The following is a 27,859-nucleotide window of genomic DNA, read 5'->3' as shown; positions in this document are numbered from 1 at the left end:
ATATATTCATAAATTCTGAAGTTTCTGTTCTCGTTACCAGCAAACATAGGCACATATGATAAAAGAAAAAGCGGAACACACGAGTGTTTCCTGATATGCCGATAACAATAAACAGGAAGTCTGTAATCGTTGTTTGGTTTTAGTACATTTCCTCAAATACCATAGGTCCATGCCCTCTGTGGCTTGAGTTAAGAAAAGTAAAACAAAGCAAGAATATGTTGTTTAATTTTTATTAAAAGAAGAAAACCGGGCAAACAACATAAGGATCTCAGATAAAATGGCTCATACACAACTTAATGAAGAAGTATGCAATTTAGAGTTTGTTTTTTTTTATAAATGTATAACTTTTCATTCACTAGATAGTCAACTTCATCAATAGTATGTAGTCCTGATTCTCCAGCAAATGATAATGTGTAAAGTATGACGTCATAGGAACTTTTGTAGAAAAATGAGAAAGTGATTACCCTGCAATGTGGTAGCATTTTGTGAAACTGTACAGTTGCGTATAACTGTCTCTCCGGTAAAAACATCATTGAATTTAGAAATCGAATAACAGGACATTGTATAGTAACCGCCAACATATGAAGTAAAGCAAGGAAATAACACCGAATACACAATTTTAGAACCTTTTTTATCACGACATTGATTCACTGTTTAGTAGTAAAACCTCAGTTTTAGCTCACTGTGGATCACTCCTAACTCACGACTAAAAACACGTGGATCATATTTGTAGATATATACACGCTGTTGATGGCATGCTTGATTCAGTGGGCGGTTATTTGTCTGATATTTGTACATGGTGTACATCACGTATATGGTGTTCTCTGTCGAAATTTTTCTATGGATGTTATTTATATATTATGTGCTTAAAAAGTAGTTTATGAGTGATTATACATATTTACGTAGTTAACCTGATTTGTTCTTACTTCCCCTTGTTGGCTACACATTATCCATACATACCCACCTTGTTGTGAAATACATACAGATCGAAATGTTATCAATGCGAATTAGTATACTCATCTTTGTAAGTTTTAAATGTAACCACGTGTGGACTTACTATTATACTTTATAGATCCATGGCCACATGGACATCAATTTTCTATTAACGCTTTGCAGTACATTCTAAATACTCTACGTTTGTATTTTAAGATCAATATTGAATAATGGCGAGTTCTCCGGGGAGCTCATCTACTTCAGGTATAAATACGGAAAGCTACTGCAGTCCAACATCACACAGGTAGACATTTCAATTTCCGCCTTGTGTATATGCTTCGAATCAATAGGAAACACGATGACGATACAAATATGGGTTCAACATCCGATGATATCAATTCATGATTATCATAATAATATATTTTCCCATTTATACAGAGATATTAGCGATTAGTAATGTGTTTTCTCCCATTCATTCGGCACATACAGGTCCATATTTTAAACTGTACTCGACTTTTATAAATTCAATGTTGCCTAATTTTGTCCTTGGTTAAAATAGAGATTGTTAATACGTTAAAAACATCCTAAAGCTTTTACTCAGAATACAGGAAACGTGATCTCAGGAACTTAAAATGGAACTTAGTAGTAATTCACAAGTTGTTTATTTTTGGACTGTCTGGTAAATAATACCGTAATACAATATACTCGCCATAATGGCACAGTGGAAATGGCCTAGGCGGTAATAATGGCACATTGTCGTGTGTAAAAAGACAGGATCCGACAAATAAAACTAAGGACTGTGTTTATTTATTTTTCTCTCCAATCATTTTGTAGTTGGAAATATGTAGTGTTTGAACACTTTTAAATGGCGGCAGTCGTCGCGCCACGTCCTGTTCGATATGGGACTCATAGCGACGTATACAACGCGTGTAAAATACATTGTTTATTTAAATTACATTCGAACACGCGCTGCGCGACGACCACCACGCTTTAATAAACCCTGTCAAGACTGTTTTCAAAGTTCTATGTTGTGACATGCGATTTTAATAAATATATAAACACGTGCTTGAAACGTGCAAATTGTTATTAAAGATTAATGAACATTTGTATTTGTAACTTTCGTGTTATGAGTACAAGATGTAATCAATAACAAAACATGCGTGAAAGCTCCGCGTCCGAAAAGAACCCGACGGAAAATGGTCGCAAAAACTTTCGTTACCGAAAAGGTTGTGTTTTTCGTCCTAGAAAGATTTGAAAATTATGCGGTGACGATTTTTTTAAAAATTGCGAGTAATTAATGCTACTAGTACAACAAGAATATGTTTTCAACGTTTGCTGTCATATTTATTAAATAATGCGTCCCAATACAACGGTTGATATAGGTATCGACAAAACGTTCTCTGAATCGGAAAACTATCACCCCACCCCCATTCTACCATATTTGACGCTATTTACGCACTGTTGCAGAAAAAGAATGCGCGAGGCGCAGGCTTCAAACTGGTGTGCAAGATGACGAGAAGCAACCCCCTTTTTGTTGGCCTTGATCATTAAAAGTGTAAAATACCACAGTGTCAGAAAAATATATCCAACTATACCCCCCTCCCTCTAAAAGGAAACACAGTTCATGTCTTGGCATAATCAAGACAGGGTGTCATTATTACCGCCACTATCATGTCATTATTTCCTGGATTCACATTTTTTTTGGGATTCATATTTGTATGTATTATAGTAACAATGATGAAATAGAGTGACATGATGGATCACCTTATTGTGACAAGAGCCAGTGAAGTTTTCATTCGCATATTTCGGCCATAGTTTTGGCGTTGATTGCATTGTTCGGCCCGCATAGCTTCGCTAAAGCTTACCATCCATGACCGTGTCAAGTGAAGGCAAATAAATGAACTCTGACTGGCGAAGATGCTATGCATGGAGCTATATCATTTATCCCGCTATTTTTAATTTTAATTTTTAAAATAAAGCGATTTTACTCAAAAACAAAACAAAAACATTGTCACAATACGTAGAATGTTTATCCATAATGTGGGAGTATATCAAACGACGAGAAAAATATCCGGCATTTATACAAAATGAAACCAAGGGTGTGTATATGGATTATCATCGACGTTTTATTGATGGGGTGACACTGTTAGTACTCTTATTTATATCATGGAAGGTACCTTTCATGTTTATGTGTAACAGACATTTCAGGTCGTAATTTTGAAAAAGACCTCCGCCTGGCCGCACAATTTGTAAATGCAATAATGTAAACCATTTTCCACCAATCATCAGATATTTTCATAAATGTGCCTTTATTGTTACACAATCGAGAATAAAAAGAGTATGGTCACCGAACTACTAGTATTAGTAATTTTCGTACCAAAATAGGTCAACCATCCACGAAAAGCCAATTGTGAAATTGTCTATCTATTTCTCTAAATTGTGTTAGGTAATATGACAATGTACCAAATGAAAGGCAGTTATATGGATGGGTACTGCCGGTACTATGGTCGTTGTGAATAACTAGAAACCCCGGAATAATGACGCATTAATTCCTATATAAATAGTACCAACATTGTCAATTTTAGCATTTATTTAGAAATACATGTGTATTCCAAAGTTGTCAAAATTAATAAAATCTATTATTTTGAAACCAAAAAGCATGCCACTTTTACTAATACATTTATTATGTACTTGCACGAGGTTCGATGTCCTTTTAACGGAACCAGTTGAAGAGTAGAGATTTTTCGAACACATGTCAAAAGCATCTTTGGTTTGAGTGTTCATGAAAACGTCACGTGTAATGTGATATTTATAAGCTTCGTTGAGAAACGTGCGACAATAATTCACAACTACAATATTGACAGCGATATAGAATAAAACGTGTTTCCCAAGTAAAAGACCTCGGACCATTCTCACAGCCAAATTTAATTCGGTCACCCATATTAATTGTATTAAACGCGTTCAGAATACTTGACTTGATTCTAGACAACTAGTCTGAGGCTTGATCAAACGAACATGCATACAAGTCAACAGTTCCCCCTGTCTAATATTTAGTTTGTTCCAGTCGCACGTCAAAAGCCAACTGAAATATTGTTCCAAAATCTGGTCGAGGCATCAGATCTACCTGTCAACAATACAAAAGTATCGGAGAAAACTTCTTAATTTCTTGATGCAGTTTTTATTCATAAATGTCTTAATTACATCATAGATCATTTCCAAAATCGCACATTTCGCATTTGTTTTACCCTTTTAAACTACCTCGCTATCGTGAACATATACGGAAATTTTCTATTGTGCCTCGGCGCCTTGACTTTAAAAAAAAATGTAACAACTCTGATAATTTAGATATTTTTAATAGTTTACCATTTTGTAACAGGTGCTGTTTAAACTCCAAACTTTTATAAAAAATATAATATTGTATTTATTTCATATTTTATTGTTTTTATTTTGTACATAATGCATTTTTTCGAGTGCCGTAATTGGGGGAATCTTGTAGGCGTCTCCACTCAAAGGGGCCACTCAAAGGGGCCACTCAAAGGACCGCGGTACCGAATGAATAGTACGCTCGTGCAGCTAAGATCTCTCTTTCATTGGTACATCAAGTAATTTGAGATTTTTTTCTTCAAAATTTACTAAATATTCCAAGATGAATTAGTAAAAATTACATCATGAAAATTGATGTATAAATGTTTGCTATTTAATGTTTTCGGTTCTCGATTACTGATAATCAACAAATCCAGAGAGCGCCCAGTAACAGTTTTACGTGTAATACCAAAGGGTCCAACAATGTTGGCTCAAGTTACCCATAGCATAGCCACTGAATTTAAAATAACTTTAAATGTATGGATGTGAGCTGCATTATAAAAAAATAAGTAGCAATTTCCGCGAAAAAACAATGCATGCCAGCCGTTTTTTTAAATCAATTACCATTGCAGTTGTTGTTGTTTTGTTATGTTTTACTAGTATTTCACGTCGCAAGACACTTTCTAAGTGCAAGTTATTTATATTGTCATATTGCAATGTTTACCCACAACTCAGTTAAGGGCGCTAATGAAAAACGAGAAATGAACCCAAAAATTGCAATTAAATAATTGTTTAGGGTTTTATTTGGCTGTAACAGGTGGAATTTTGATCGCAGTCCCTTCCCCACCCTATAGGGAAAATTAATTTATATGCAACTCCAAACATTTGTATAGGCACTTAAACTACTATTATGGGATAGCAGATGAAATATTATGGGATGGGCCCTGGGGCCAATGACGTCATACTGCGCATGTGCAGAATTCGTCTTTCCACCCTTTTGTCGTGGGGGGTGAAATCACCGTCGCCATTATCTACACTCCCGACTATCGGAGGCATTACGCGCCTGAAAAATCCTGAAAAAATATTAGGTTTAGGCGCGGAGTTCGCGCCATTTATATTCTTGGCAGCTACTTCTTTAATTGAAGAATGCCGGGAGAAGAAAAGAAAGACAAAGATTCGTCGGCAGACGACACAGAAGTCGCTGAACCCGTGGAAGGTGAGAGAAGGAAAAAAAGTGTTTTGTCGGTGTGAATTCTTCTTTGTCTGTCTGTGCATTTTTATCGGCGATTTAAAGTCGAGAACTGATATTTGAAGACGTACATTTTTTCTCTACGTTCATCGAATATTATTTTTGTGTCACATAGCTCCGAAAACTTTGTTTTGGTTGGATGTCGAAGCCGGCTAAACGTATCTTGCTTGTTCATTGTTTATGAATGGCCTTTCCACATGGACGGCCGAAGCGCCGTGCCCGACTATGGCTGACGCCAACCATGTGTGGCCGAAAACGTTGAGTCTGCCGCTAAAATTACGTCCTTTCTTAATTAACATGTGCGAAACAGTAGTTTTCCATACTGTGATTGCCTGTGAATCGACTGAATTTGAAAATGCTGCGTTTCACAGCGCAGTCTGGCAGTGAGAAAACGTGAGAATTATTCTGTTCTACGTAGCATTTATTATTATGCAGATTAGCCTGTCTCTTGTAAATCGGTCAGTCCCACTTCCCTATGGTGATAAACGTTGGCCATCATTATAATTCTTGGCATTATAACGGTGACAATGACATAAATTATTGACGAATATTGCATTTACTGGAATAATTGTATCTTCCATTTGAAAAAAAAAACTGTTTTTTTATTTTTGTACTTGCTGTAAATCAGAGCTTAAATAAAAATTAAATATTTGAGTGTGATAAAAAAACTAATAATGATGATTATAAGCAATAATTTCATAAATTTATTTGTAGGTTAGATGGATTCATGTAATTGTTAGTATATATATTTTTTCAGCTATCTTATAAAATCATGACTTGATTTAATTTTTTTTAATTGTTTTATCTCAAATTAAAAAAATTCCCAGTGTAACTAAAAATAGTTGTAAATCATAAATATAGCTTCGTAAAAAAAGAGAATGGTGCTCTTACATGTATTTGTATGTTTTTTTAAAAATGTTTTTATTACTTTTTTCATTTGGTGCATTAGTTTTTTGTAATTTGTATATTTTTGTATATTTTTACTTGCATGCATGTACTGAGATTGAAGCTATTCCCATATGTTTGGATATCTGCTAGACCCAGTTTACAATCTAATTTACTAAAAATACAAAAATTTCCAAATTTAATTTCGCAGTGCAATAACCTGGAAGGTATACATTTTAGCTTTATTATTATAATACATCTATGCAAATACAGAAAGTGCAAGTTGCAGTGGAACAGGAAGACTCGGCCACTTGAACAAAGTCCCTGGATGCACTCATGTCAGAACTAACAGTTATAAATATGATAATAGTTAATCTTTCAAATATAAACAATGCTTATAATGGTATTTTGGTATTTTATTTTCAAACGTCATTCTATAGCGCTTAGTCCGATAGTCCCTGGTCAGTGGATCTTCAAAATTGGTATGTAGGCAAATTTACCTGCAGACAAAACAATCCCAAACAAAACACCTCTTTTGCATATGATTTGTACAGTGTAATGGTATGAGTTGAGCTTTTTGTAGTTGTAAATATTTATAATACTTATATTTATTTACTAGTGTGTTTCAAGTAAGTAAATATAATTAGGCTATATATATAATTGTAGTTAGTGTATAATATAAATATGGCCAACCTCGTAATGTTCAAGTTATTAGTAAATAAGACAAGTATAACGACATAACATTCAAAGAATCTTGGTTTATATATGATGACCTCATTTATGTAAAATGTATTTTGTGTATTAATACTTGATTGAAAAAAAGTTAACATGAAAGCTCTGATTATGAAGAACAATGTATCGGTACTTCAGATGGTTAAAGCAATCATAGTCTATCTTTCTCCAGGGTTCTCCAAAGAAATTTTAATCATCATGACTGTAACAATGTGCACACTAATTTACACATCATTCCGTGGTTAGCATGCCCATTAAAACATGCACATAATAAAGAGAAATAAACCATTGTGACTGGTAATGAGTGTCTGTAAGGCCAGTGTTATTGTAAAACAAAGCATGGTACTGCCATGCTGTTCGTATCATTCACTGAATCTCACAACAACCTGTTTTTACCTCATTCCAGGCATTCTCAGACCAGATGCCTATTATTGTGGAATGTGAACATGTTTTATTTGTTATTTATTGTCAGTAGCGCATCTGGTGAAAGTCTATGAGGCTGAATATAAAACAGGACTTAACTGTTAGAGTGGCAGTGCACCAATTTTCAAGGCCAACATTTATAAAATGGTACTATTAGCACATAGGAATAGCATAGATTATCAAAGGGAACAGATTTATTAGGCTCAAGGCAATGTACATTGTGGAGTTCAAACTCTGTAACAATTCTCATTGTGAATAATTTGCATATATCGTTTTCACTGTTCTTGTTGAACACTAAAAAGGGATTGATTGATCCCTGTCTAGAGTGATTATGCTACATTTGGGAGTCCAAAGCCATTGGCAACTTTATTGCGTTTACAAGGGTCACTGAAGTGTCTAGGAAAGTGTATGGGGGTGTTTGGTGTATGAAATATTTTGCGGCCACTGTAAGGTTGACACCAGGATAGCACAATAAATTTTCATAATTCCATTATGATAGGAAGATAGTCACGCATCCATGTCTGTCTTAAACATGGATTATAGTGTCTGTGGCAAAAACATTGCTTGAACATCATGAAGGCTTCAAAGGCTGTTCCTGCCTAGTGACTTTGCCATGATATCTTTAGTATTTCCTGTGTTATTAAAGGCATTTTTATAAATTTTGGCCTTGAAAATGGGTGCCCTCTCAACTCCAAAGTTCAAGCCTTGTGAAATACACTTGAACATTCAAAACTTTTGTCTGGCACAAACATTATATATACATGTATTTTCAGCCAGGCATAAAATGTGTAATTATTTCGTAGGGTTGTCTGATGAAGAGGATGATCAGGAGGCTGAACTGGAACCAGAACCAGAAGAAGAAGCAGATGTTGAGCTGGAGCCAGAACAGGAGCTAGACCTGGAAGCAGAAGGAGGGGCAGAAGAGGAGGAAGGAGACGAGGAAGAAGAGGAAGAACCAGTTTTAGTAGCAGAGCCTGAACCTGATCAACAAGAAGAGGAATCAGTTGATTTAGATACATCATCAGAAATAATAGTAGAACTGCCTCCTCCCCTGGAACCAAAACCCAAGAAGAAGAAGGGTAAAAAAGATGGAAAGAAAAAGGATGGGAAAGGAAAGAAGCGAAAGAGAGAGAAGCAAATTGTAGTAAGTCATCCAGTGGCTTTATATTTCTTTTTTGTGTATACACATCATTGGTATAAAAATAATACTTAATTTGACTAGGGTAACCAGTGTTCTCCACTGGAAAATAGATAGCATAAACATATCCTGTATGTAATGCTCTTGGATGAGAACCCTGAAAATGTCTAGGGAGACTTAAAATAATTATAAAATATTTACCCAGAGAAATTTGTCTATTTTTATTATTTGATGGCATTAATGGCGATAATAGCTTCATGAAAGTCAGAATAACCAAGACAAAAAACCCAAGTGGAATTTTCACAGCTATAAAACAACAAATATTTTTCTAATATTTTTTTTTTTAAATACTGCAATTTTCTCTGATGTAAAACAAATTTTACATGTTATTACAGTATTATATTCTACTACTGAATTTACACGCATGTAAACACGCTGATTTTTGCATATGCTAATTTGTATGGAGCTGTTACAGCTGTGGAGAATAATGCTCTGTAGCCAGGTTTAATCTAAACTGAATATCCAACAATTACAGGATGATGCAGATGACCTTATGAGTGAGTTTGTAGAGGAAGTCAAACCAAAGAAAAAGAAGAGGGAGAAAAAAGACAAGGATGAGAAGTCAAAGGTAAAATCAGTGCAGGTTTTTAAGCCCCTCCCTCTCCAAATATTTTGTGATGAAGGTAATATATAATGTGTCAATTGATGACGTGTTGAATTATACTTCTGATCCCAAGTTATTACACCAGGTGCCAAAATAAACTAATCATGAAAACTTCTATAGGCTTCATATTAAATAAATTATTGATTTTTAGATCACCATCATTTGAATAAACAGTAAACAATAATCATCAAAGTGGGAGATTAACATGTCTGGCTACAAAAAAAATGCCTTTCAGTCAGTTTCCATTACTGGCACACACTCGAACGTTAGACATACTTTCTTGCCCTGATCCACTACATAAAAAACTTTGCTCAATCCATGATAATATCTAAATTACCTCTACCATCATCCAATTTCAACGGCCTGTTGTATTTCCGCATATAAAATACATTTATCTTGTATCCTTAAAATAATAATGTGATTACTGCACACAGGTTTTTTTTCATTTATTGAACAACTTCACAGGAGAGATCTCACCTTTTCTTTTCTACTGATTGTGTTTGGCATGATCTGAATAATGTTATTTTTGCATGTATTTGGATGAAAAAGTAGTATAGATATTGTTGTTGCATTCCTATTATGTACGATTTGAAAAAAACTTCCTATGAACTCCTATAAAGATTCTAGGCTTTTGATTCTGTGCAGTTTACAAGAAATCTTATCTAACAGCAGTCCTAAAAAATAGTAATGTAATCATGTCCTTGCGAAATTACAACAATTTTATCCTTTTTCATGGTGTTTTTATGGAATATATTCAGCATTTGTTGAGGTTTACACAGTTACCAGTGCTGAATATGATTATAATTCTTTTCTGCAATTTGTTGTACCACTGTTCTATCAACTTTAAATAACCTTTATAGCCTGAATGGAGTGGAAGCTGTGAGCCTGCAGACTGTTATCAGAGTCTGGGCTAAGCATGTCTGCAATGTGTGGTTTATCCACACCTTTTACCTCAATGGAATCTTGAAATGGAATGAAGACCAGATGGACTGAAAACTCTTGCTGAGCTAGTTATCATTCAGCAATTTGCATGTCTTGGTCCCACCCAGTTTCCCAAGTCATCTGTATGCTCTTCCATCCAAACTGCTCTTCAATCCTGCCTTAAACTAAAAAGCATCTACCCATATTGCTTGTGCTACAGTATTTGTTCTATTAGTATTAGCATGCGCTTTCATAAATTACAGTCAAATATTTTAATCTTTCAGTACACAACACACCAAATTTTTTGAGCACATATCCCCAGTATATCCCTAATTATTCTATCCTCATTAGCTCAGTCATTATAATAACAAATCATTGCTAGTATTCTCTTCAGCAAAGTACTAGCACTCAATCATCATGACTAAATTGCGTATATGAGAAGGAATCCTTTACTAATTTTCCTCGTATTTTTTTGAAAGTCAAAGTATAGTGGCTACTATTGCAGATGGAGAAATATTTTCTGTGTTTAGTTTCAGCACATTTGATGTTGCATTCACTGATTCGTGAAGGAAACAATGCATTCATTTTGAGAACTTTCTCCTGCACGAAAATTGATTATTATAGTTAACTATTAATATTGACAGGGTTTTAATTAAGCTCATTTTGTTATCAGAAAAATGGGCAAAAATAAAACCTGGTTAGTATTTAAAATTCAGTATGTTTGAAAGCCTCTGGGGAAAACCTCGCAAGCCATCTTATGTCCTCCCCTCTATTCCCTACCCTGATAGCAATATATAATAATTGCATGTGCATAAAAATGGCTTGCTTTGCTGTAAGAATTTTGTCTTGAAATATATGCCTTAATCAATCAGGAGCCGAAAGAGCAGAAAACTCCATCAGAGCTGTTTGCAGAGTATGGATTGGAAGAAGTACAATTTGAGTACAACGAGGAAGATTTTCAAACCCTTCTTACTTACAAATTGTATTGTGCACATATACGTCCAATGATTGCTGAGCAGCATCCAAAACTTCCACCGACAAAGATGATGACAGTGTTAGGTGCATTATGGAGAGAGTTCCAGTGCATAGCTAACGCTAGTCGGGCTGAGGAAAGTATAAGTGAGAAGCCAAAGAAAGAGAGTATGTGTAAATATCTTTTGCTAGTTGTTTATTTTTTGCTCGCATTACACACATATACACAAGCTAGATGGAAGTTTATATTTACTAAAGTATAAGTAAGGCAAGTTTCTGAATTTTCATTCAGTATCAAAATTTATTAGCACATTTGTCGCCTGTGTGTGTCAGTTTTTATATTTAAAACTTCACAAAAATGGAGCAAATCAGGTCTAGGATTATGAGGAACCAAGGTTGTTGAACTAATATATCCAAAAACTGTTTTATTTTGAAATTTAATCCTGTGCTTGCCAGTGTCAAGTTTTTGCTATTTGCAAAATAATCAGACATAATTATCATATTTTTCAATCCAGATCTGTGGCAAAATTTGAAATTATCCAAAATTGATATAAATAAACAAAATCATAAAGGAAGTGTGCGAAATGTTGAGCCTCTTGAAAGACAGTGTATTCAAATCACTAGCAGATTCAGATAGTGTATTGTAAATTGAAAACTCTTGCTTCTCAGTAAATATGAACTGACACGTTTTTACACTATATAGGTGTTGGTATCCACTACTTCTGTTCACACATTGCATGTGGCTGGTACTTCTTTCTGGTTAACAACCTGGCCTAGTTAAGTTAGTAAGCAAATATAATTAGGTGTTTTGTTAATACTAACTGTCATAGGTACATTGTTTAACCATACATTGATACATTAAGTAAATGGTTCTCTTATACATGTTTGGGCTGTCATTTTGCTAGTACTTGGTATGAACTGTATCAATAATTGATGAAGTGCTGTTGTACTAGCTTTCTGTTCATGTTACTAAGTGGTATTAAAATTATAAAAAAAAAGTTGAATGTTGCATTCTCTGTGTTCAGACCAGAAATTGAACTTTAGTTTTCTTACGACTAATGGCTAAAACTTTATTAGACTAATTGAGATGGAAAGAATTATTTGGAAGAGGTGTTTGGTAAATGGCTCCGTAAATTTCGAATCAAAGCAGAAAAAAAACAAAAACTTTTCAACAAACAAGCTGCTCTGTTATTGGTGGGTAGCCAACAGGCATAATAGGCATAAACAGGCATAGTAGTTTCAGGGTTCTTTTATTTCAGGGTGTGTGGTTCATAGTTCTTTTTGATAAGCTAGTCTATGGCTAAGGGGCATGTTTTTAAACAGGTTTGACTCTACTAAGTTCACCATCTATTAGGATTTTTTCAATATTCAGAACTATAAAAATAACAAAAAGTAGTACTGTTATGTAGACTTAATTTCTTTAAATTAATGGATCCCATCAGCTAAATAGACTACTATAAAAGGTACATTTTCCTAATTCACGAAAATGCATCTCACGCATTTGAAATTTTGGGCATAAATATTAGTCAGGTACACATAGCTATATACACAGTCTTGATTTGTAGAGTTTCCTCTGACAATACATAAATCTTTGCAGGCAAAGTCAAAATAGGAACTGGTGCTCAGAGGAAGAAGCCAAAAAAGAAACCAGCACCCAAGAAAATAGCTCCTCTAAAGATTAGAGTTGGTGGATTTAAAAGAAAAAGGAGAGGTTCAACTGTAAGTATGTCAATCAATGCACTGTTCAGGGTCAGTTTTATTAATAATGGATAATTCTTAACTCCAGTAGACCATCATTGTTCATGATACTTGATTTCTAGGGAAAAAGACAAGTGTCTTCATAAACTACTGTAAAATCTGTATTAGAAACTGCGGTTTCTATTAAAATGGTAAAATGCAACAAAGGAGATGCGGTTTCTATTAGAACATCTACACAAATGAGAAATTGTGATTTTTTTCGTTCTCAATTGTTTAAAAAAAAATGGGTGCGACTTCTATAAGGGATACAGCTTCTTATACAGATTTTACGGTACTATGCACAGCACTGTTCTTATGTTGATCCATTAAACCCCATGAAAACATACTTTTTTGCAATTTTTTTTCCAAAAATTGTAATCATTACTTTGTATGTAACTGAAAACTTTTTCCATTTGGTCCAAAATTAACAGGTTATTGGAAAACAAATTGTGGCAACATTTTGTCTGGGGAAATGATAGTGTTCAAATACTGTGGAATACTTTAGTTTTGCTGGAATTAATTTTCGCTGAAAAGGCTTTTTGGGCGTTTTGCTTGGAATTTATTTTCACTGATTTTTCATGAGTTTAATGTGAAATATAGGAAAAAAGTATATTCGCTGGATTTTATTTTCACGGAATCATCTCTTCAGCGAAAATAGCGAAAATAAAGTATTCTACAGTAGTTAAAAGTACTCGAGTGATTTGTAAAGGTCAGCAGTGGCTTGTTACACATAATGATCCCTTCTATCCTTAGGGGGGAAATTTTAATTTCTATGGAAACCAAGATCATGTGATTTGTTCAGTCATTATAAACAACCTGTACCATCAGGTATTAAAATCATTGGGTGTACACTGCACTACCCACGTTTTGTGTTTAATCTTGACAATGACTTAATAATATTATACATCTGTCATCGTAATGCCATAAGTTACAGCGTGCCGTAATTTTGCGATATATTACGGGGTATTTTCATACTATCATATTAAGAAATGCTAATTCCAAATATGGAATAATTATGCGCGTAAGCGTCCTCTAATAATAAAAACAAACATGGCTGCCACCAGGATTTGACTGGACTCCATACAAAGAAGTTCGCTGATTCTGTTCTAAACTTTTTGGATTTCGGCATTCCCATGATGTATCCTTGGAAGGAAAAGATGTATAATAATAAGGTTATTACGAAGATACCTCAAAGTATACACTCGGACTACGCTGTCGCTGCGCGTTGGTCGATACTGCCGCTGTACTGTCTTCGTGCATACTTTGAGATATCTTCGTAATAACCTCATATTATACAAGACTTATGGTGCTTGAAAACAATAACATCATCAAACAAAGTGCATTAACCAACTGTGAACCAGTTAATTTTTGCTGCTAGCTATTTTCACAATACAATAATTTTATGGCTTGTGTGAAATTATTACTAACATGTTGGTTATGTTTTTCGACGACTCGCAATATTGAAGAAGTTTACGGTATTAGGTGCATGTTACATCGAGCTTGGTGCAGGTAAATGTTAACATGCACACTGTTATGCTGGTAGCAATAGATCATTTTCTATTCACTGTGAAATCTCATGGTATGTGTGAAATCAAATGTAAAAAATGGGTCATACAAAGGTCAAAACATCACACAAGATTTTAGGGGTATTTCCATGACTAATAATGTGCTATACTGTACACATTGATGGTCACTTTTGATGGAATTTCATAGTCGTATTTTCTGAAAAATTGGTATTTCCACATTGAATCAATCAATCTGTGAGCCACACATCTGCATCTTTCACGCAATCTGCGAGATCTTGCATTAAACGAAAAAGCACCGATTTCAATCATGACCTATCTCAACGCTTATATTCTTTTAACATTCACAGAGTGAGAGTGATAGCAATTATAGCGATAATAAAGAAGAATCAGAGGATGACGAAAGCTTGAAATCAACCTCTGTATTATCAGATAGTTCTACAAGTCGGTTGTCAGCACCAAGAAAAGCTAAAAGTAAAGGACACAAGAAGAAGAAAAAGAAGCACCGTGATGATGCCACTGGATCAGATTCAAATGGTTATGAGGTAAAACTAATTTTGTTGTTTGAAGTTATTTCTCTAATTATCTATTCCTACTTTAGTTCAATAAACATCTTTGTAGTTTGTTGAGCAAACAAATTGGCTAACAAATTCATATTTCCACAATTGCACGCTATGTCGTTTGCAATATCAATGATTTTTTCCAACAGTATTTACTGTTCTAAATGTAATCTGGTTATGTTCGTCCTTGACAAATGATATCAAAAGATGTCCAGATTTTTGTTGCAGTATTTGTCTTTCTGCTGGGTTTTGCACACGTATTAACCTTTTCACTACCAGCTTCCTCTTTTCATCAAAAATTCACAAAATTGTCCCATTTATAGTCTGCACTTTCCTTCAGAAAATTGGAGCAAAATTATCCATTTTCTTTTGAGTGAAAAATGAAAATTGACTCAAATTTGTCTGTTGGCTTCAAAATTAGGGTTCATTTCCAGAAATATTGAATTTAAGAAAAAAAGGTGCAAACAAAATTTGGGTGAGAAAGTCTGGTGGGGGAAATGGTTAATATATTGAATGCCAATTTTATGAATATTTACTAGCGACTGGCAACAAGGTTTCTCTTGTCAGTGTTGAAGTATGAGATCATTCCATGCTTATTGGCCATAATTAGGTTTGAACTGCATGTGTGAACACAGAAATTGCCATGGGCTGTTTTCTTTATGATGACCATACATTGTTGCTGTGTTTTCAACAGACTGACCATCAGGACTACTGTGAAGTTTGCCAACAAGGTGGAGAAATCATTCTGTGTGACACGTGTCCTAGAGCTTACCATTTAATTTGCTTAGATCCAGAATTAGACCAAGCACCTGAAGGACATTGGAGCTGCCCCCATTGTGTAAGTTTTGATTGGCTACCCAATCCTAACACATAACTGTCAGACCAATCAGGGAGCAGCTTGTCTGTTTCAAGGTGTTTTTTCCATTAAATTCTGCCTTGTATATTTGCTTTGACTCAATTCAGCATTGCTTTATAATAGTAAAAAAAATTGCACTCTGGGGGCGATTTTGCCTTTTTTATTGCTATGCATAGTATACTTTGCAGTTTTTTAAAGATGGTCATCTGCTTTTATGTTAAGGAGTAATTGTTACATTTCACAGTGACCCATTGTTTAAAATATGATGTCTGTTTAATCGATAAACAACCCCACTTCTAGTTGGCAAGAGAAAGTAGGTACAGAGAACATTCTGGTCATTTTACACAAGTTTTTACATTTCTTTTGATGGGATCATGATTATTTTGTACTTTTATTTCCAGAATAGTAAAAGTAATCAATCACAAACTTTTGATTCAATTGCATGACCATGAGATGAAAGATGCAAGGTGTGAAAGAATCTATTACACAGTGACAATGACTTGTTCATTTTTAGCATGATGGTGAGGTGGTGGAGGAAGAGGAAGAAGATGATCAAGATGATGAACACATGGAGTTCTGTCGTGTTTGTAAAGATGGTGGAGAACTGTTATGCTGTGATCAGTGCCCATCAGCTTATCATATGCATTGTTTGAATCCACCATTGAGGGTCATCCCAGATGGTGAATGGGTCTGCCCAAGATGCTCTGTAAGTCTTTTATAGACAGATGGTCTTTATAATTATTAATTCTTGAATAAATTAGGACGGTATGAGGAAACTTATCAATTTATTAATAAAATGCCCGTCTAGATTAAATAGAAAGTGTCACACTATTTTGGCATTTACACACGAGTTTATTTGATCAAATTAATGCCAAAAGGGACGGTCACTTGACATATTATACAGAAGTGGTATTTATATAAAGGTTGATAATTAATTCCTGAATAAAAATTACAATATCTGCATTTAAGAATAATAATTCTCTGTTGAAGGATATTTAAACATTGAGGGGGGGGGGTGATAATAAAAAGCTTGTTTATATTGATTGAATTAAAAAAAGTCATTGTAGGGGGTAATTGGTTATTACCCACAAGTTCATTTGACGGAATTGGCCACATTAGACATGTGGTCTTAATATACAGGTTATGGAAATCGCACCGAGACTACTCAAAAATGGTCACAATTGGGCAAGGTGGTTTTTATATATAACCTAATCTTGTCAGCTTATCATGTACTACCAACACATAATTGTCTTTCCTGTTTTGCTAATTTTCTCACTACTATATGTTACAGCTATAGTATGCTCTTGTGCTGAATAGTGTGTCTTCCATTTCTAGTGTGAGGCCCCCAAGGGCAGGGTTCAGAAGATTTTGACATGGAGATGGACAACTCCTGTTAACACAGATGCACTGGATCCAGAATGTGGAAGTCCAACTAAAAAAGAAAATAATGATGCTAAACCAACCAGAGAATTCTTCTGTAAATTTCATGCGATGTCGTATTGGCATTGTGATTGGGTATCGGAATTACAGGTAGGAGTTGTATGGATTAACTTACTATGTTGTATGCAGACATTGTATCACCTAGTTTCTTTAAGAAAAACATTTTAAATATACAGGCTGATTATTTATAGCTAGCAGCAGATTAAATTGCTCCTTTGTTCTGTTATTTTCATTGTCATTTTAGGGAAAAGATAAGAAAACTGTTATTGGCTGTCAATAGGGCATTGTAAAATAAATCAAATACCTCAAGTTTGACTCACTAACCCATGTGTATCTTGATTGATGTCTGTTCTTTGAGGTTATGCACTAAATACTACTGAAATGGTTAAAGACCATTCCGTTTTAGCAAATTTGACTGAATGCGTGAAGTAACAAAATTTTAATTTTAGTCGAGTACCAACATTCTCATTGTGAGAATATACTTAAATTCACTAGTTTAAATTACCCACCATGGACTCCGGTCAGTCAAATTGACTATTTTGAACTGTAGGCATTAATTTGCGATTCAGCCAATGACTGAGAAAGAAATCTAGGTCAGGGGAAGCCCCCTGACCTCAAGATTTCCCTTCACGTCACAAACCACCCGAGGCAATGAGCCGCTGCCATAATTGCTTTCCCAGTCACTTCTAATTTCAAATTAGCTACAACTTGAATTAGTGAAAATATACATTAGCTAAATTAACTAAAATAAATTAATTAAAATTACAGCTGTGGGTTGACAAAAACTATGATTTCTGTGTTGTAGAAGCAATTAAGTTAATGTTGTGAATATGAAATGTATTTAAATTTTTTGACTTACTGTACGAGTTCTTACAAAAGTTTTATCACTTGTTTCTAGTTGGAGGTATTCCATCCTGCCATGTTTCGTAACTATGCCCGTAAGAATGACATGGATGAACCTCCACCACTGGATGATGGCGAGAGTTACGGAGGCTCTAGGAATAAAGTAGATGACTCTAATTTAGAACTGAGATATTACCGTTATGGTATTCGACCAGAATGGTTGCAGATTCATCGAATTCTTAACCAAAGGTGAATACATTGTGCTTCTTGTCTTCTCCTTCGATGTCTAGTTAACGACTAATAATGTCTCAGTGTGTACTTGATGATCTGCGCAACGGTCATAGTCTCCATCTTTGTTCATATGAGACCCATGTCGTGGACATGCGTGGTGCAACAACTATTGTTCTTTAACAGAAGGACTCGTACATGAACAAAACTGGGTTTTATAACCTAAAAATAGAACTGTTAATGCCCATTGCTTGAAATTTCTGTTCATTTTGTCTATATTTGCTTTTGATTGGTACATAGAACACGTCATGGCGTGACATCATACCTTGTGAAGTGGAAAGAGTTGCCATATGACTCGGCTACTTGGGAGTACGAAGATGAAAATATTACTGACTTTGAAAAGAATATATGCGAGTATAGTGCCCATAGGTATGAAACAAATACTTTCTGAATTTACACACACATATTTGTTTGTGACAGATTTCAATTGTTAATGTATTCCTACTTTGCAAATATGTAAAACATCGTTTCCAGAACAAGATAAAAACATAAATGTTTGAAAAATAAAAAGGTTTCAAATAATAGTGTTTTGGTTAAAATAAATGATGTATTGTATGTAGATATCTTGACCTAACTTTTCCTACTCATTTCATTTAGGGGGGGGGGGGGTACTGGAGGGTTTATCCCTTGAACTGACATGACAAACTAAGCTTTCTAGCTTGTGTACATTGTTTACAAATGTAGCTTATTTTAAGGGGCTTGCTTAAATTCATATTCAGCTAATTTCTCATTGCTAGTCTACAATCTCAAACTTTTGTATTATGATTTATATATTGGTCTTGGCATGGTAAAGTTTGTAAAGTGGGAATAAACTTTAAGGCTGGGTTAACCACATTTGAAAACCTGAATTTGGCTGTGTCTAAAGTCAAAAAAAAAAAAAAAAATTCAGGTACCCAATCTTCTCTAATATTTAGTCTACATCTGACAGGGAATTATGTTTTTGGCTCTGAATGTGTGTTTGACATAATTTCTTAGACATGCCTGAACCAATTTTGGATTTTTGTTAAAGTATTTTGATTCTTGATATCCAGATATAATGTTGAGGAACTCAAGGGACATAAAAGAAACAAGAAAAGAGATAAAAAGAAGTCAAAAGAAGCCAGACTGGAACACAAAAAACATCGCCCACCTCCACCAATCAGTCCTTCTGTGGATGTAAGTACATGTATATAAAACGGTGTTTGCTTTTCTTCATCTTTCTTGTATTTTATAGAGCTGTGATTAAAAAACAACATTACCATGTATATTTGTGTGTAAGGGCGAATATACATAAATCCAATCTTTCGGTTGGACAAAACACTTACTCCACATTGTATACCACAGCTGTATCCAAATTAGGTACAGAAATAATTAGGTCTCCACAAGAGAAAATTAAAGACCAGTAAATGGCTAAAATGTCTGTATGTTGAATATTTAATGCGTTTTGACCACACTAAATAAGAAAAACTAGACAAAAGTTGCTGCAATATGTATCTGTGGATTAGGTGGGCAAAATGTTATACTAATGGGAGTTTTTGGTGTGGTTAATAGCATTAGCCGAAATAATAAAATTGATGATTATTTAATGGATTACAGTATTATAATTGGGATTTTAATGGTGCTGATATTGTGTGTATTTATTTTTGCTATTTTTCTTGTAGCCAAGAAAGAAGTATGAAAAACAACCTGATTTTATTAACGCTACTGGTGGAACTTTACACGAATATCAGTTGGAAGGTTTGAATTGGTTACGGTTTTCATGGGCACACAAGACTGATACCATCCTGGCTGATGAGATGGGTCTTGGTAAAACTATACAAACAATAGCCTTCATTTATTCATTGTACAAAGAGGTAGGTAAATCAATTTGTTGATGCATCATGCAGTACATTGCTTTTCTTACCCATTGGATGTTCACTTTATCTGTGTTGGAATAGAAACATCTGATAAACATGACAGTCAGTGTTTTTTTGACTCCCATGTGCGAAGCACAAAATGGGAGTCTTTGCAGTTAGTGTGTCTGTATGTGTGTATGTGTGTATGTGTGTATGTGTGTCCGACTGTTCCACTGCTATCTCAAGAACCATACATTGGTTTTTGATGAAACTTGGTGCATAGATGCTCTGGGCCAATGCGCAGATTTGATTAGGTTTTGGTAAAAATCCATGCTCGTTAATTACCTAATTTGCATGATAATTAGCTAATTTTTAGCTGTTCTATGACTGTTCCACTGATATCTAAAGAACCACTCATTGGATTTTGATGAAACTTGGTACATAGATGCTCTGAACATATGCGCAGATTTGATTAATTTTTGGTAAAAATCCGTGCATATTAATTACCTAATTTGCATGATAATTAGCTATTTTTTAGTGGTTCCATGACTGTTCCACTGATATCTAAACAACCACTCATTGGATTTTGATGAAACTTGGTACATAGATGCTCTGAACTAATGCTAGGTTTTGATTAGTTTTTGGTAATAATCCGTGGATACTAATTACCTAATTTGCATAATGATTAGTCAATTTTCGGTTTTTCCACTGATATCTCAAGTACTAATCATCACATTTCAATGAAACTTGGTACATAGATGTCATACGACACTGCACAGACCTGATAGTTTTTATGGTAATATCAGTACATATTAATTACCTAATTTGCATAATTAATTAATTTTCAGCATTTGATATAAGTAGTTAGCATTACATTTCAATGAAACTTGGTACTTACATACTCAAGGACTATGCAGAGATTGATTATTTTCGATAAATATTTGTGCATATTAATCACCTAATTTGCATAATTAGTTAATTTTCAGCTTTTCCACGGGTATCTCAAGTACTAATCATCGCATTTCAATGAAACTTGGTACATAGATCCTTTAGGACTATGCAGAGACCTGATTAGTTTTAGGGTAAATAATTGTGCATATTAATTACCTAATTTGCATAATTAATTTTCAGCTTTTCTACTGATATCTAAAGTACTAATCATCATATTTCAATGAATCTAGAATTATGCAGACCCAATTAGTTTCCGGTAAATATTTGTGCATATTAATCACCTAATTTGCATAATTAACCAACTTTCACACTGATATCTCAGGTACTATACATCACATATCAATGAATGTACATGGATGCTGTAGGACAATAGACAGACCTGAATAATTGTGGGTTAAAATCTGTACATATTAATTACCTAATTTGCATAATTAACCAATTTTAATCTTTCACACTGATATCTAAAGTACCGTAAAAACTCCAAAATTTCGACTGGTTTTAAATAATTTGTGTTAGAAATGTGACGTGTTTTTAGAGTCAAAATTAAGGTGCATTTTCGGACGGTCGAATTTTTCAGAATAGAAATCAGCAAAAAAAAATGGGGATGATAGACAGTGTGCTTCATTAGTTTTTAAAAAATGCAATGTCCGTCAATTGACGTAAACTTCCTCATGTTTCACGGTAAAAGCAAAGGTCGTGGCCGAGTTGTAACTCAAAATCTAAACAAAGTCATCAATCAGTGAGTATTATGACAAGCAAAACAAAACATCAAGACGCGGAGAAGAGGTCAGCACAAAACTAATAGGTCAAAAGACAAAGCTGTCTCGCACTACCTAGGAAAACTTGTGAATGTTCGAAGTACAGGTACCCATTGGACAAAAGATACATGGAAGTTTAGCAAACGATCTCCCCGACCCAGTGCAATGTATCCGGTTAGAATCAAAGCTCACGTGTCCCTTAATTGAGCACCGTACCGGTGATTTGAGGGACCAAATTCTGCCGTAAATTCGCCCTTGGATTAAAAAATATAATGGGATTTAAGAAAATAAAATGGGACTTTTAAGGTGTATTTTGGCGTCATTTTTCGGACATTTCAATCAATCCTGCCGGCTAAAATAGAGTCTAAGTTTTACCGTAGTCATTGACGTCTGTCTATTCAAGAGTACACGTGTATGATTTTTATCGTGACTAGCGTGAGCGGGTAAGCTTCCTTTCGAGAATGAGCTGTTATCACTGTGAACAATGTTAAATTATTCTTCAGATGACCAGTTTATTTTTTAAAAACAACTAATTTTTTTATTTAAAAAAAATCATGCCGTTTTCGCATCATCCAGCTTTTTGATTGGTTAATTAGCGATTTGACCTATTTGACCTAAGAGAACATGGCGGATATCCTACAGCATCAAACGTTTATACGAGACCGGAATCATTCGCTTACGATGAAACTAAGTTGACTTTTATTTGTATTTCATAACCATTCAACAAATTTATTTTGTGTACATTATTATAATCACTACTGAGTACAGTAATAATCAACAATTCAGAAACGCAGCATGCCGAGATTTTTGTGTTCGTTTTTATTTGAAACTTCGTTTATTTAGAATATATTTTCGTTACCAATAAAATAAAAATCTCTCAGTCAATCAGAAACCCGGATTCATGCCTTTGAGGAAGGTCCCGTTTGAACGCTCACATCGGTTTTTTTTTCGTTTGGGGGAAAACTAAAACTGGTCGCAATTTTCGAATAAGAATGAGTCGGCAATTTTTAGTGGAGTCGAAAATTTGGAGGTAAATAAAACACCGAAACCCGGCAAATAAATAGGCGGTCAAATTTTTAGAGGGGTCGAAATTTTGGAGTTTTCGCGGTGTTAATTATTCCATTTCAATGAAACTTAGTACAAAGATGCTCTAGGACAATGTACAAACCTAATTAGTTTGGGGTAAAAATCTGTTCATATTAATTCCCTAATAAGCATAATAATTCATAATTTTTTGGTTCTGTTACATTGCGCAGACCTCATTAGTTTTACACTCAAATCTGGTCATATTAATTTTCTGATTTGCATAATTAGTTTTCAGCTAAGTAATTTCGAATTATATTTAATGTGTCTCCAATACTCTCAGCACATGGGAGTTCTTTCTAAGCTTTCTTTGATTTGAGGATTTTGTTACCAAGGGCAAGGTGGGAGGAGGGGTAGATAATAAGAAGGAAATTTCTTTGAAGCGTTTGGTACTGAACATATGTGTCAAATTCTGTGCAGTTAGGGACTATTATTACAAAGTACAATAAAGTGACTCTGATTTTATTTGTTTTAAAAAAAAAATATTTATATCTTTGTGCTAATACTGAATGGAGTAAAAATTCTGTGCTCTCTATTGTATAATTATTGGCAATGTAGCACTGGCCTGTGATTTTTTTATAAAACATTGGCTGTGTTCTACCAGGGTTTGTACAGTCTTGTATACACTGGAAAGTTCTCAAATTTGAAAGGTGTCCTGGAGAGTCTTAAAAAATGAACAGTCTGCATAAAAAGCCATTACTGCTGCAGTGTAGTCTATTAAAATCATTAAAATTTAAATACTATTGAATACTTTGTTTGCTTGGAATTAATTTTTGCTATTTTTGCCGAAGGAATGATTCAGTAATAATAAAATCCAGCGAATATACCTTTTTTCCTATATTTTCATTCAACTTGTCAAAAATCAGTGAAAATAAATTCCATACAAAGCACCAAAAATGTCTTTTCAGCGAAAATTAATTCCAGCTAAAATAAAGTATTTTACAGTAACTGGATTATCTGGATGATAAGCACGAAAAAACAAGCACCCTCATATAACAAGCATTGACAATAAAAACACTTGCAAATGACAAAATCTTGTTTTGTTAAAAAAGTTCTGGAATTTTATTTCACTTCAAGTGTATGTGTATAGGAAGGTTAACATTAGTCTTCAATGATCAAATTTTTTTCTAGGGTCATTCTAAAGGTCCTTTCTTGATCAGTGCTCCCTTGTCAACTATTATCAACTGGGAAAGAGAGTTTGAATTCTGGGCTCCTGACCTGTATGTTGTAACATACTGTGGAGATAAGGACAGCAGATCTGTAATACGAGAACATGAATTCTCTTTTGATGAAGATGCAGTTCGAGGTGGTAAAAAAGCATTTAAAATGAAGGTAAGTTGTGTGGATGCAGAGGTGGTAAGAGGCATCATTGTCTCAATGATCTTGTAAAAATATATTATAGTTTAATTACTGTAAAACACTATGAAATATATACTTACCAATTTATCAAATTTGGCTCAATGTACAAATTTAACAGAATTTCAATTTAACTTACCGTAAGTGCCAACAATCTGTAAAAGAACTCATCGAGCACCGTTGTCAACTTTTGGCACGTGCTACAAAATGATTTTGTATTGTCTGCTCACATGAAATGTTAATATAAATTGAAAAAACCTTTGAATCAAAAACTAAAAGTGATATCTGAAACTGTCTTAAATTAGCAAAATTACAGTTCAAGCTAAATTACCTAAAATAACATGCCATCTAAATAACTTGTTTTACAAAATGATATATAGTAGATAATATTTGGTATTTGACGTCCGAGTAACTATTCAATATAGTTGGATGTTTTGAGTAATGGCCCTTTATTGATAGCATAAAGAAAATGTTTGTTATATTTATACAGTAAAACCTGTCAAAACAGACCCCTGGATAAACTGACCCACTGTCAGAACCGACCGATTTATGCAGCCCAAAAATTTCTCAATAGACCCCTATGTTAAAACAATCTGTGAAATCCGACCACTGTCTACTCCGAACACAGCCCGCATTGATCAGTCCCAAGTCCAATATTCACAATGAATACATCGGCCATCCGACCAGTTGCATCACATCTGCTGTCTAGTAATTTGTCCAACCTAAAAAGTGTGCATTGTGTTCAATTTACCGTGAACGTCACAAAACCAATACCAAATCTCACACTACAAGTAACATCCCTCGTAAAACAATGGCAACTTATTAAGTTTCTCACACCACACGTTCAGACATCGCGTAGTGTCTGGACATTATAATGACACCGGATATAAACAAATGATCGGTTACATCGAGTTTTCTTCTTTTCATAACGATTCTGGTCGGTAATTTTGTGCTTTTGAAGCCACGCCCACCCTGGATAAACCGACTTCCTCTGAAAACAGACCATACATTATGGGCCCACTCAAAGTTGGTTTTGACAGGTTTTACTGTAGTAACTACATCTTTATAAGGTAGTATAAAATAACTTGCAAGCTAACTAAAGTGTTTATTTATTTTCTTATATACAGAAAGAAAATTCTATTAAATTCCATGTGTTGCTAACATCATATGAATTAGTCAGTATTGACCAAGCAACACTTGCATCTATCGACTGGGCAGCATTGGTAGTAGATGAAGCACATCGATTGAAGAATAATCAGTCAAAGGTAATTAATTACCTTCTCAGTTTTCCCTTGTAAACAAAATTGAGTGGTATTTCTGATTGTTCATTGTCTACTCATATTTTACAACATCTTGAAAACTGCTAGCCCCATTGCTTTGATGTCTTAATCATTTTGTGCCATCTTCAATTCTCTAATTTAGATGAATATTTTTGTCTATTAAATTTTTAACTTTTTGGAAAATTGTTTGATCCATTGTTTTGATGTCTTGTATGTACCTTAGATGGACCTCTGCCAGATTTGTTCATTTTGTGAAAAAAAATATCATATATTCTCCTTTTTTTAGCAAATATTTTGTCATTTTTGATAGAAAATAATATTGTCAACAATTTCTTTTAAGCTGTTTAGCTGATTTTTTTGATGTGTGGTATGTATATTCCTTGGATTGACCACCATCAAACATGTTCATCTCTTGTAGCAATATCTTAAATCTACTTCTGAATTTGAATTGGGTTACTTTCAGAATATGCTATATCTTAGCTATAGCTTAATTTTATATTAATGTTTTGTATTCTTATTATTTTCATATTTCAGTTCTTTAAAACTCTTTCTTCGTACAAGATTGGACATAAGTTGCTGTTAACAGGAACACCTCTGCAGAACAATTTAGAGGAGTTGTTCCATTTACTAAACTTTCTTAGCAGCGAGAGATTTGCGTAAGTAACTTAAAACTGATATTAATTAACATTCATTGCTAAGAGTGTATAGAATCAAAAAATTATTTCATATTCATGGTTATAAGACAGCTGAAGTTTTCTGATGTTTTTAGTCCCCGTTCGAACATAGTCCGAAAACGGGGACTTATGGTTTGCCCTGTGTGCGTCCATGCGTCCGTGATCACCTGTATCTCGAACATGCATGGACCGATTAAGTTCAAACTTTGCTCATACATCACACATTATATGGGACATATGCACATGCATTTTTTCATGATCCGATTAACGATAGCCGAATAGCGACCATTTTAAGGCTGAAAATGCATCAAAATCGCACATTATCACCATTCCGGACCCGGATCTCAGTTATGCATGGACAGATTTTGTTCAAATTTGGTACATACATTAAACATAATAGGACCTTTTGGATCGGGTTTGAAATGGCCAACTGGCGGCCATTTTGTTTTAAAGAATTCAGTTCTGGATCCGTATCTGAGACATGCCTGGATTGATCGAGTTCAAACTTCACACACACATGTCACAAATATGTATTAACGATTGCCAAATGGCGGATGCTGTAAGGCCGAAAATGCATTGAAATCGCACATTTTCACCATTCCGGAACCGGATCTCAGTCATGCATGGATGGATTTTGTTCAGATTTAGTGCATACATTAAACATAATATAAGCTTGATGTGCTTACCAATTTTTCTTCAGATCAAGTTCAAAATGGCCGACTGGCGGCCATTTTGTTTTAAAGAATTTAGTTTTTCATCCATATCTCGGACATGCCTGGACAGATCAAGACCACACTTCACACACATCATACAATGTGTTGTACATATGCAGTTGCATTTCGGATCAGACGAAAGTGGTCTGAGATTTTGGTCATGATCTGCTTTGAATGTATATGTCACTCAAATATGAACGGAACGGGGACGTGTCATTGACAATGACTTGTTAATTTTCACACATTTTCCTTGTGATATAACAGTTGTTACCTCGCTGCTCATGTCATGCACAATTATATATTCTTGCTTTTAAATTCTGTTTTGTTCATTACAGTAACCTACAAATGTTCTTGGAGGAATTTGAAGACATTTCTAAAGAAGAACAGATTAAGAAACTTCATGATTTACTGGGAGCACACATGTTGCGACGTCTCAAAGCTGATGTACTGAAGGTCAGAAATGTGTTCATTCATTCTATCGTAATCGTATCTTAATAATCATTAGTCAAAGCTAGATTAATTTAAGTGGGAGGGTCGTCATCTGCGCACACACAGGAATTGAGTTCCAAGTGACAATAACAACACACACTAAGAACGCAAAGGCGCATGGGTAGACGCTTGTTTGTAAACAATGACACGCTATGACCATCTGACGCATGCGCAGATGACGACTCCCCATGCTTTAACTCCATTCCTTGTCATCAGTGTGGGATAATTATTGCAGCCACATATTATTGTAGGTGATTTGTGGAGTTTAAACTGT

General features: G+C 34.5%; 1 protein-coding gene across 4 annotated transcripts in view; it reads left to right on the top strand.

Annotated features, from left to right (window-relative positions):
* Positions 1–5,180: 5,180 nt before the first annotated feature.
* The window catches only part of LOC100377836 (ATP-dependent chromatin remodeler CHD4-like), a 45,229-nt gene continuing 22,550 nt past the window's right edge, over positions 5,181–27,859 (top strand). For 3 of the 4 annotated variants that reach the window (XM_085508696.1, XM_085490401.1, XM_085508695.1), the window contains exons 1-17: positions 5,182–5,452; positions 8,329–8,669; positions 9,199–9,291; positions 11,121–11,394; positions 12,818–12,939; positions 14,831–15,025; positions 15,735–15,878; positions 16,411–16,602; positions 17,232–17,426; positions 18,235–18,428; positions 18,708–18,836; positions 19,499–19,622; positions 20,108–20,299; positions 24,205–24,405; positions 25,557–25,694; positions 26,244–26,365; positions 27,432–27,549. In XM_085508696.1, coding sequence (XP_085364822.1) covers positions 5,383–5,452; positions 8,329–8,669; positions 9,199–9,291; positions 11,121–11,394; positions 12,818–12,939; positions 14,831–15,025; positions 15,735–15,878; positions 16,411–16,602; positions 17,232–17,426; positions 18,235–18,428; positions 18,708–18,836; positions 19,499–19,622; positions 20,108–20,299; positions 24,205–24,405; positions 25,557–25,694; positions 26,244–26,365; positions 27,432–27,549 — 2,844 coding nt within the window. In that variant the 5' untranslated portion in view covers positions 5,182–5,382. Of the gene's footprint in view, positions 5,453–8,328; positions 8,670–9,198; positions 9,292–11,120; positions 11,395–12,817; positions 12,940–14,830; positions 15,026–15,734; positions 15,879–16,410; positions 16,603–17,231; positions 17,427–18,234; positions 18,429–18,707; positions 18,837–19,498; positions 19,623–20,107; positions 20,300–24,204; positions 24,406–25,556; positions 25,695–26,243; positions 26,366–27,431; positions 27,550–27,859 lie in introns of all 4 variants that reach the window. The other variant, XM_085490400.1, reaches the window with a different exon arrangement.

This window comes from Saccoglossus kowalevskii, chromosome 15, assembly GCF_978046115.1.
Source record: "Saccoglossus kowalevskii chromosome 15, keSacKowa6.1, whole genome shotgun sequence".
NCBI classification, from domain to species: domain Eukaryota; kingdom Metazoa; phylum Hemichordata; class Enteropneusta; family Harrimaniidae; genus Saccoglossus; species Saccoglossus kowalevskii.
Note: the sequence above shows the minus strand (reverse complement) of the source record. Positions and strands in the feature narration are given on the sequence as shown.